General features: G+C 34.4%; 1 protein-coding gene across 2 annotated transcripts in view; it reads left to right on the top strand.

The window, feature by feature from the left end:
- LOC102898346 (protein NPAT) overlaps positions 1 to 11,079 on the top strand; it is a 50,265-nt gene that overhangs the window by 15,893 nt on the left and 23,293 nt on the right. For both annotated transcript variants that reach the window (XM_006913429.3, XM_015590579.2), the window contains exons 2-3: positions 6,180 to 6,298; positions 9,800 to 9,860. In XM_006913429.3, coding sequence (XP_006913491.1) covers positions 6,180 to 6,298; positions 9,800 to 9,860 — 180 coding nt within the window. The remainder of the gene's footprint in view (positions 1 to 6,179; positions 6,299 to 9,799; positions 9,861 to 11,079) is intronic.

Genomic DNA, 11,079 nt, shown 5'->3' with positions numbered 1-11,079 from the left:
TAGAATGTATTCCCTCCTCTTCGATTTTTTTGGAGGAGTTTGAGGAGAATAGGTATTAAATCTTCTTTAATGTTTGGTAGAATTTATTGGTGATGCCATCTGGTCCTGGACTTTTACTTTTTGGTAGGATTTTTATGATTGTTTCAATTTCCATACTGCTGATTGGTCTATTTAAGTTTTCCAGATCTTCTTGATTCAGTCTAGGAAGATTGTATTTTTCTAAGTACTGGTCCATTTCTTTTAGGTTATTAAATTTGTTACATACTTTTTCATAGTATTCTTGCATGATCTTTTGTATTTCTGCAATGTCAGTCATAATTTCCCCTCTTTCATCCCTGATTTTGTTTGTGTCCTTTCTCTTTTTTCTTTAGTGAGTCTAGCCAGGAATTTGTCATTTTATTAACTTTCTCAAAGAACCAGCTCCTTGTTGTATTTATTTTTTCTATTGTTCTTATGTTTTCAGTTTCATTTATTTCTGCTCCAATTTTGATGATTTCTTTCCTTCTGCTGACTTTAGGCCTCATTTGTTCTTCGTCTTTTAAGATGAAGCATTAGGTTACTTATTTGGGCTCATTCTTGTTTTTGGAGGTAGACCTATAATATGAACTTTCCTCTTATGATCGCTTTTGCCATGTTCTAAAAGTTTTGATATGTTGTACTATCATTTTCATTTCTATGAATCTCTTGATCTCTCTCTTTATTTCTTTCCTGACCCAGTTATTCTTCAGTAGCATGTTGTTTAATCTCCATGTAGTTGTGGTTCTTCCTGCTTTCTTTTTGCAGTTGATCTCTAGTTTCAAAGCATTATGATCAGAGAATACGATTGGTATGATTTCAACCCTCATATTAGTTGAGGCTATTTCTGTGTTCCAGTATGTGGTCAATTCTTGAGAATGTTCCATGTGCACTAGAGAAGAATGTATAAGCAGCTGTTTTGGGATGGAAGGCTCTATATATTTTACTTATGTCCAATTGGTCTAATGTGTCATTTAAGGATGTTATTTCCTTATTGATTTTCTGTTTGGATGATCTATCCATATCCGACAGTGGGGTGTTTAGGTGCCCTACTAGGATAGTGTTTTGGTCTGTTTCTCCCTTTAGTTCTGTTAATAATTGCTTTATGTATTTCAGGGCTCCCTGATTGAAAGCATAGATATTAATAAGTGTATGTCTTCTTGGTACGTGATTCCCTTTATCATTATGAAGTGTCCCTCAGTATCTTTCTTTACCTTTTTTATTTTGAAATCTATTTCATCCGATATTAGTGCCGCTACTCCCGCTTTTCTCTGAATACTATTTGCTTGAAATATAATTTTGCACTCTTCACTTTGAATCTGTATTTGTCTTTGATGCTGAGATGTGTCTCCTGGAGGCAGCATATGGTTCGGTTTTGTTTGATCCAATCTGCAACTGTGTGCCTTTTTTTTGGTGAGTTCAGTCCATTTACATTTAAGGTGATTATTGAAATATGAAGTCTTCTTATAGCCATTTTATCTTTTGCTTTCTGGTAGCTCGGTGTTTCCATTGCTTCCTTGTCCTTGTGTTTCTGTTTTCTTTATTTTGGTTGGGTTTTGTGGGTTTTGACTCTGGTTCTTCTTGTTTTATGTTATATACTTCAGTTTTGAATCTTTGGTGTGTAGTTAATATTACAAATGACAAGGATAGTTATATATATACAGTCGTCCATTTTCTTCTGCATGTCCCTTATTTCCTTTCCCCTTTGTGAATTTGGATCTTTGAATCCTCCTCTTTTCAGTAATTGTTATTTCAGTTTGTCCCTAAGTATGCTGAACGTTTGTTACTATCTTATTATAGCAATTCTCTTCATTTAAGCTTATAATGCCCTGTTCTTAATAAGGACTGCACTCCTCTGCTTCTACTTGCCTGGTAGTCACTTTACTCCTAATTATGTATTTGTTTTTGTTTTGTTTTGTTTCATTATTTTGTTTTAGGTGAACTGACCCCTTTTAGTGTTTTCTGTAGTGCAGGCCTCGTAGTGCAAAATGCCCTCAATTTTTGTATATTTAGAAAGGTCTTAATTTCTTCTTCATATCTAAAGGAGAGCTTAGCTGGATACATTATTCTAGGCTGGTAGTTCCTTTCACTTAATAGTTTTAATATTCGGTTCCATTCCTTTCTGGCTTGTAAGGTTTGCGCTGGGAAGTCTGATGATAATCTAATGGGTTTTCCTTTATAGGTTACTGTCTTCTTTTCCCTGGCTGCCCTGAGAATTTTGTTTTTGTCATTGATTTTTGTAATTTTAATACAATGTGTCTTGGTGAAGGCCTTTTTGGGTTGAGCTAATTGGGTGTTCTGTTAACTTCTTGAATTTCAAGCTCTAGCTTATTCATTAGATTTTGGAAATTCTCATCCACTATTTGTCTGAAAATGCTTTCTAGTCCCTGCTTCTTTTCCTCACCTTCAATAATGCCCATTATTCTTACGTTTCCTCTCCTGATGGTATCTGCTAGTTCTTGTTATTCTCTTTATTTTTCATTCTTTGGTTTCTCTCTTCTTCCTTCTGATTTATTTCTGGATTTCTGTTTTCAATATCACTGATCCTTTCCACCATTGGTCAACTCTATTTCCCAAGCTTGCTATTTCATTTTTCAACTCTTGCAGTGTGTTCTTCATCTCTAGCAGTTCTATTTGGTTCCTTTTGAGGGTTTCAGCCTCATTGCTCTGCTCATCTACTTGTTTTTTCAATTCCTGAAATTGCTGATTTGTTTTGGATCTCACTGAGTTTTTTCAGAAGTACCATCCTGATTTCTTTGTCATTTAAGTCTCATTTCTATGTCTGTAAACTTATTTTCTGGAGATTTTTTTCTTTCTTTCTGAGATGCCTTGTCTCCTTGGTTGTTCATGGTGTTTAATAGACTATTTCTCCACCTGAGCATGAATGGAAGTGTGTTCTGCTGATTTATTATATAATGGTCTCTCTTTAGCCTGTTGCAAAGAAGGCGCTTTTCTTTTGGTTTCCAGTAGGTGGCATCTAAGCCTCTTGAATCCCTGCTTTATGTAGAGCCTAAATGTCTTTTTTATTTTCTCGTAGATATTTAATCAAACTTGCTATTCTCAGTTTAAGTCCCTGTAAGTGTTGGCAACAGTTTTGGTGGCATTGGCTCAGATTCCCCTAGGGCTCCACTGTGTTCGGTCTCGGAGGGTATTGGGGGAACGGGCCTCTGGGAGTTGGAGGCCGCGGCTCAGCCTTGGTTTTGCAACCGGGCCGGTAAAAACTGTTGTTTCTCTGTGATCCCATCCCGCTTCTCTGCTTTCTGCCCTGATGGCTGGGCCCTGCTGCCAGCTGCTAGAAGTTCCGGCACTTCAGGACAAGCTGATCAAGGAAGTCACCGCACCTTCACCTCTCCCTCCTCCTGCAAGGAGCTCCCGCAGGCTTCGAGAGGCAGCTTCTTTATTTCTCTCAGTCCACCGCCCAACACTCAGGGTTCTGTCTTGTGGTAATTCTTATGCACATATCCAATGCTGAGACGTTCTGGTGTGCGGTTTGGGTGTTTTTTGTTGAGTTTTAAATGTTCAGCTTATTGTTTCACGAGGAGAGATCTAGGATCATCTCTCACTCCACCATGTTTCTCCACTTTCCATTGTTCATTTATTTTGTTCTTTAGATTACGCATATTAGTGAATCATATGGCATTTGTCTGTCTCACCACTCAGCACAATACCCTCTAGGTTCATCCATGTTGTTGCAGATGGCAAGATTTCATTCTTTTTTGTGGCTGAGTAATATGTTGTATTATGTATATGTACCACTTCTTCTTTATCCATTCATTTATTGATAGACACCCAGGTTGTTGCCATATCTTTATTGTAATTAACATATGAATGCAAATGTCCATTCAAATTAGTGTTTTCGGTTTCTTCAGGTAAATATCCAGAAGCAGGAGTAGTGGGTCCTGCTTTGTCTAATTTATTATAGTCTTTGTTTTAGTCTGTTTTGTTTGGTATAAGTATTGCTACCCCAGCTGTTTTTTTCCTTTCCATTTTCATGAAATATCTCTATCCTTTTACTTTCAGTCTCTTTCGAACCGAATTGAGTCTCTTGTAGGTACTTATATTTCTTTTTGATGAGACATTGTTATCATACTTTATAGATATTTAGGCATGGTTTTCATTAGTTCTCTGAACTTATTTAAAATAGCTGTTTAAAGTCATAAGTCCAGTGTCTTAGCTTCCTTAGGAATAGTTTCTATTGACTGCTCCCCCCGCCCCATATATGAGCCATTCTTTCTTGTTTCTCCACATGTCTCATAAATTTTTTTTGAAAATTGGATACTTTAAATGTGACAACTCTTAGGATCAAACTTTTCTCTCTTCCCCATGTTTGTTATTACTATTTGTTGGGGTTTTAGCAGTTGCTGTTTATTTAGTTGCTGATCCAATTATATAGTAAAGTCTGTATTCTTTGAGTTTATAATCTATGATTGGACGTTGATTTCCTTAAATGATTAGAGTCAGTAAGTTTCCCATTGTTTGCCAGGGGGCTGTGTGTACTTTGAGGAATGCTTCAGCATTCGTCTAAGCAGTTGACAACTCTTTGGCCTTCACTTCCTGCTTGCTCAGAGCATTATGGTCAGCCAGAGGGTAAGGGTTTAGGGCCTTGTCAGGTCTTTTTCTTTTTAAGTGTTTTTTTGTTTGTTTACTTATTGTTTGTCCCAGCTATTATATTGTGTCACGGGCAGCTGTGGTGTTAAGCAATTTCTGCAGATCATTATAAGCAAACACTGTCAAGGAGTACCTTGTTTGCACTGGATGAGCACATATTCAGTTCGAAGACAAGCCGTGCAAGTGCGGTTTTACAGGGTGTTGTCACAAGGGTCAAATAATGACAGTTTCTGAGAATAAGGCTTTGGAAGAATTCCAGCACCATCTAATTTCTTCACTGACTGCTAGGCTGTTAGTTTTCACGATTACAAGCTGTTGATTTTCAGGTGTACCACAAAGCTGGGGAAATGAGCGTAGGACTAGAGCAATTTAAAATTCCACAATATTCACTGTACTTGCTAACATTTAGTCATTTTTAAAAATAAATACTCAGGTTTTTGCAACACTTTGACTATTTTTCAGAGTTCTGTAAAAATTGATTTTAATATTTGTGCTAGTGTTCTCGTTGCTTTTATGGAGGAGAGGATTTTTGGAGTCCTCACAATCCACCATTCCTACTGAAGCCTCTCAGAATTTAGAGTTTAAACTGAGAGCTACAGGAAGTGATTGAAGGGCTTTCCACAAGGGAGTAATTTAACCAAATCTGATCCACATGTCAAGGGAAGTGTATTGCCGTATAGATGAAGTTATCTTGAGTCCTGAAGAATTTTGGTAATTTCCCCCCCAAAGTCCTTATTTTAATAGAATAGAATAAAACCTGGTTTCCTGATAGCCTATCCACTGTTCTTTTTGTACTACACTGCTATTTTTAGCAATTGGTTTAGTTAAAACTTAGTAACCCTAAGAAACAAAAGAACAAGGATAGGCTGCTAATCAGGACAAATAGTGTTCATAAGTGTAAAAGTACCGAGCACTGGTACAATTCATAATATTGTTCCATAAATATCAGTTAGATTTGAATATTAAAGTTCTTGTTGACATAGTTAATGCTTTGATTCCCAAAGGGCATAAATTAAAAACCAAGGAGTGCTTTTCTTACCTTTTGTCAAAGTAGTTCTTTCGTTCATTTTTTTCTTAAACTATTGGACAAATAAGTGAAGTATGCAAGTAAATAGCAACATTAAGAGAATGTAGATTTTTTTATAATTCAGTAAGTTAATTTATATCAACTTCTGACCTAGCTAATATCGAGGTTATGGAGTAGAAGAATATTTATCATTTCTTTATTGGTTCTCCTGTTATTTATTTATCGTTGTTTTATTAATTCTCCTGTAAGTATTACTATGCAATAATTACATTTTATTTTTCTAGTTTTGTTAGAGTTTTTCCCATTAAACAGTCATCTATTTTAGGAATTATACTTTGTGGCAGCACAAATTGGTGTTTCTGGGCAAGGCTGCAGAATCCCAGCCCATTCCACTTGAAATTCTACTTGTGATATGAAAATGCTCTGCTTTTGTGTGTGTGGCCAACGTGGGGCTCTAACATTTTTAATAGCAGTTTTATCAAAAGTGCAGAATTTACTGAAATTACCTAAACTTTTATTTTTCATATAGGTTACTTACAACAGGAAAACCTCTCTTCTACTTGCCAGACTTTTATTTTGGAAAGTTCACATTTAAAAGAATATGCAGAACACTGTACAGATGAAGGTTTTATCCCAGCCTGCTTACTGGTGAGTGATTTGTTTCTTAAAGGAAGTATTTCATCATTAACCAACATAAGAGACTATAAGCACAATCTTAGATCAGCTCATTAGCAAAATCAAATTGGGCAGAAATTTGATAGTTTGTATTCATGCATGATTGGAAAGATCCAAAGAATACCACCTCTTCTCATCACACATTTATGCCAAAACTGATAAGTGAATTACAACTTTGCCTCTGAAAAGCAGTTTCAAAATGACACCCTCATTTCTAATTACGTTCACTACTACTTGTTTTGGGGCTTACTTGTTTGCTGCTACTATGGATTAAATATTTGTATCCCTTCGAATTTCATATACTGAAACCCTAAACCCCAGCATGATGGCATTTGGGTATAGGGCCTTTGGGAAATAATTAAGTTTAGGTTAGCTTAAGAGTTTGGGACACTCATGATAAAATTAATGCCCATATAAGAAGTAGAAAAGAAAGAGATCTCTCCATGTGCATGCAATGAGGAAAAGCCATGTGAGCACACGGCAAGAAGGTGGACGTCTGCAAGCGAGAATGTTGGTTCTCACCAGGAACCAGATCAGCTGTCACCTTTTCTTGGACTTTCCAGCCTCTGGAATGAGAAATCACTTTTTGTTATTTAAGCCGTCTGGTCTATGGTGTTTTATATTAGCCCAATCTTTGCTATTTGGTTGTTTACTTCAGACAAATGTAAAATAGGTATTTTGATATCTTGTTGTCACTGCTTTTTAAAATATCACTAAATAACAGCATCATTTGGTATATAATGGGTATATTCTGGAACTACATTATTTGATATAATACTTTATCATCTTATTTCAAACATGGCTTCTTAGATTTATTTCATCTGTCACAGACAACATGATAATCTGTATAGGAAACTTTAAAAATCCATAACGCTGCTAAAGTTTAGCAAGGTCACAGGGTACAAAATACACAAAAGTTCATTGTATTTCTGTATACCCACAATGGACCACTGAAAGTTGAGTTTTTTAAAAATATCATTTACAATAGCAACAAACAAAAATAAAATACGTATGTAATAAATTTAATAAAATATAGGATATGTATTCTAAAATGTCTATGAAAGACATCAAAGATTTGAATAAAAGAAGAGATATATTGTATTCATGGATCGAAAAACAATATTGTTAAAATGTCAATTTTCCCCATTTTGGTCTATAGGTTCATTTCAGTCAGAATCTCCACAAGTATTTTTATACATAGAAAGCAGCTGAATTCTAAATTTTATATGGAAATGCAAAGGATCTAGAGTAGCCCAAACAATTCTTAAAAAGGATAAGTTGGAGGATTCACATTACTTACTAACAAGCTATACTAATTAAGATTGAGTAGCATTAGGGGAAAGTTAGACACTTAGATCAGTGGAAGGAAACTGATTTTTGAGAAAAGTGCAAAGGCAATTCAATGAAGAAAGAATAATCTTATCATCAAATGATGATAGAACAATTAGACATCCAGATACAAAAAAAAAGAACCTCTACACATACCTTATACAAAAATTAACCAAATAGATAGTAGAGTAAAATGTAAAACGTAGAATTAGAAGACTTTGAGAAGAAAACGTAGGAGAATATTTGTGTAGCTTGGAGTTTGGCATTGAGATTTTAGATATGGTACCAAAAGCACTAACTATAAAATTACAACCTTATAAAAATTAAAAACTTTTGCTCTGCAAGAGACAGCATTAAAAGAATGACAAGCCACAGCTAGGAGGAAATATATCTGGGAAAGGATACTTACCTAGATTATTTTAAAAGCTCTTAAAATTTAAAAAAACAACAACAATTTTTGTTAAGTGGGCAGATTTAAAGACCCTTTCCCGAAGAAAATATATGGATGGCAATAAGCATATGAAAAAAGTGCTCCATATTATCAGTTTGGCAGTTGTCTGTAAAGTTAAACATACTCCCCTCATGTGACTTAGCACTCATGCCCAGATATTTACCCGAGTGAATTGAAAAACTTCCATTCACACAAAAACCTGCACAATAATGTTTATCTGTGGTGATCAAAAACTGAAAACAACCAAGATGTCTTTCAGCAAATGTGTAAGCAAAGAAACTGTGGTATATTTATACAGTGGAATACTACTAAACAATAAAATAACATTGTTGATTCACACAACATGAATGAATCTTAAATAAATTCTTAGTTCTTCTAAATTAGCAATTCTAAGCAAGTACATAAATACATTATAGATAATGGGAGCCAGGTTTCTCCAAGAAAGAAGATACAAATAAACATAAGAATAAAACCTGTGGTGTTGAATTATAGTCAGGTATCAGTATGGAGTCATGTTTATTTTAATATGTGTACAAATATATAGAGAAATATAGATATGTTTGTATATGTGGATTAGCATGTCTGTGTTTTGTTGTTTCGTCAGCTAGAAGCACCTAGTAACAGTAATGCCCTAGTAGTTACAAGCACACCTAACACCCAGATCTTTACTTCTCACAGTTCTGGAGGCTGAGAAGTTGAACATCAAGGTGTCCTTGATTCAGTTCCAGTGAAGACTGTCTTCCTGGCTTAAGGCCACCTTCTTGCTATATCTTCACATGCATCTGGGGGCGGGGTGGACACAGTTCAGTACATAAGTCATTCAGCAATTATTTATTAGCTATTAGAATAAAGCAAGGTATAAGGACAAAGTTAGTATTAAGCAAATACCCTAACCTCTCAGACTTTAATTAAGAAAGAAGAACAAATTAGAAATCTGAAAGTTCAGGAGGAGAAAAGGTACTAATCACCTATGATGTGTTAAACATTGTCCTAGTCATGTTACATGTATCTTCCCTTAATCTTCATAACAAGAGTCTGAATTAATATGTTCATTTTTATATATGAAAGTAAGCCTTATAGAATTTAAGTGATTTATTATACCTGTAGTAAGTGTTGAACTTGAAACCAGAACTGTCAGCTCTAAAAATCCTTGTTCTTTCCTGTTTTATTATGTGACCACAAACTTGAGGTAATAAAAGCCTGCCCTTTAGTAGTAGTAGGAATAGGGAGCAAATGAGGTTATGAGATGATCGAAGTGAAAACACAATGGTACTGATCCTTGGGAAGAGTGTCTCTTACACTCAGTTTTTTGCTTTGTTCTTGGCAGGTTCACATGGCTTGCAGGATAGAAAGGGCAAATTAGGAGTGAGTCTTCATTGTTTTTAAACAGTTGTATAACTGCATCCCTACCTCCCAGCTAAAAACTGCTTTTATGCCTTTGCATTATTTGGACTAAAAAAACATAGTCACAATGTCTTATTCAAACAGACAGTGTTCTTTATCCTTAAAAGATTTGATTCATCCCCTAACTTGAATGACCATTTTCATTTTTGATGACCTGCTTTTTACTCTTTCTTCATCAGCTGCTCTGCAATCAGATCTTTTAATAGCTTCTATCTGGTGAACTGTTTCATGGTGAGAAAGTAGTAGTAGTACGATACAGTTTGAGTAATGCTTGATCTTTTGCTTTTCAGTCCTTATTTGGAAAAAACTTGACAACAATTTTGAATGAATATGTGGCTATGAAAACAAAAGGTAAGAATTCAGGTTCAGGGATTTTTGTTTGTTAGTTTTATATAGCATTTATCTAATTGTTTTTGTTAGAAGTAGTTTTTTAAAGAATATTAATGCCTCTAAAAAGCCAAAAGAAAACTGTCTCAGTTATGAGGTAAATTTTAGCGGGGAATATCTAATTAAATAGTTTGTGTTTATGTTGAATGATAAATTGCAAATCTGAATATTAGAAAATATAAAAAAATTTTAAGCTGTATAGTAAAATTCTTAGCTCTGGGTATCTACTCTGATGAACAAGCATTGTTTTGTGTTAAAATATTTTAAACTAATATTTTTAAGTTTTTTGTAGTCTAGATCTGGACACAAAAACCAATCATAAAATTCTGGCTTATATTTATCAGAATATAAAATAACTCCTAAATGTTTTAGGGAGAAACTTAGAATTGTTTATTTTATCCTCTAATATTATTTTCATAACTTACACTTTAACAAAAGAATTAATTAGTAAATAACTTAAAATGATTTAAAAAAAAAAGAAATAAGCTTAACATTTATTGAATCCTGTCCAGATACATTATTGTTCTAGATGCTTTCATATGTTTTATCTTAGTCCTTAAAATAATCTGGTGAGAGTTGCTGATCGTTTTAGGCCCATTTTTAAATATCAGAAAACCGAAGATTAAAGAAGCTAGATAACTTTTCCAAGATCACAAAACGAGAAACTGTAGAAAGTAGTAGGCCTGGAAGTTCAGGGCTTGAATTTCATTTCTAACTCTTCAAGAAGGTTACTTTCTGCCAAAGTTTTCTTTTCTCAAACTACCTTAACTATCTTACAGGAATATTTACAGTGTAAATGACATCAAAAACAATATTCCATTGCAGTCCAAAGAATTATATCCCACTTTTATATCAGAGAGCTTTCTCTCTCTTTTTTTTTTTTTTTTTAATAAATATGTGGTAAAGATTTTAAATCTTCTGGGTTTCCCATTATTGTGGCTTTAGAACACATACTAAAAAAGACTAACTAATCCTCAGGAATTTTGCCTGTAATTCTTAGTAATTAGTAACATTTTTTAAGAGGTTGCTGGGCAATTACAGTGATTTAGACATGAAAACATTGGGTGTAGAAAACTAATTTCCACACTCAAGGAGTTCCATAACCTTTATGATTACTTATAAATCAAATTATTTTAGTTCACTTTCAAATGTCACAGGACGTCAAATAGAACAAAGATTTAAA

Source organism: Pteropus alecto, unplaced genomic scaffold (genome assembly GCF_000325575.1).
Source record: "Pteropus alecto unplaced genomic scaffold, ASM32557v1 scaffold385, whole genome shotgun sequence".
Taxonomy (NCBI): Eukaryota; Metazoa; Chordata; class Mammalia; order Chiroptera; family Pteropodidae; genus Pteropus; species Pteropus alecto.
The sequence above is the reverse complement of the archived record's forward strand: the minus strand, read 5'-3'. Positions and strand labels throughout refer to the sequence as shown.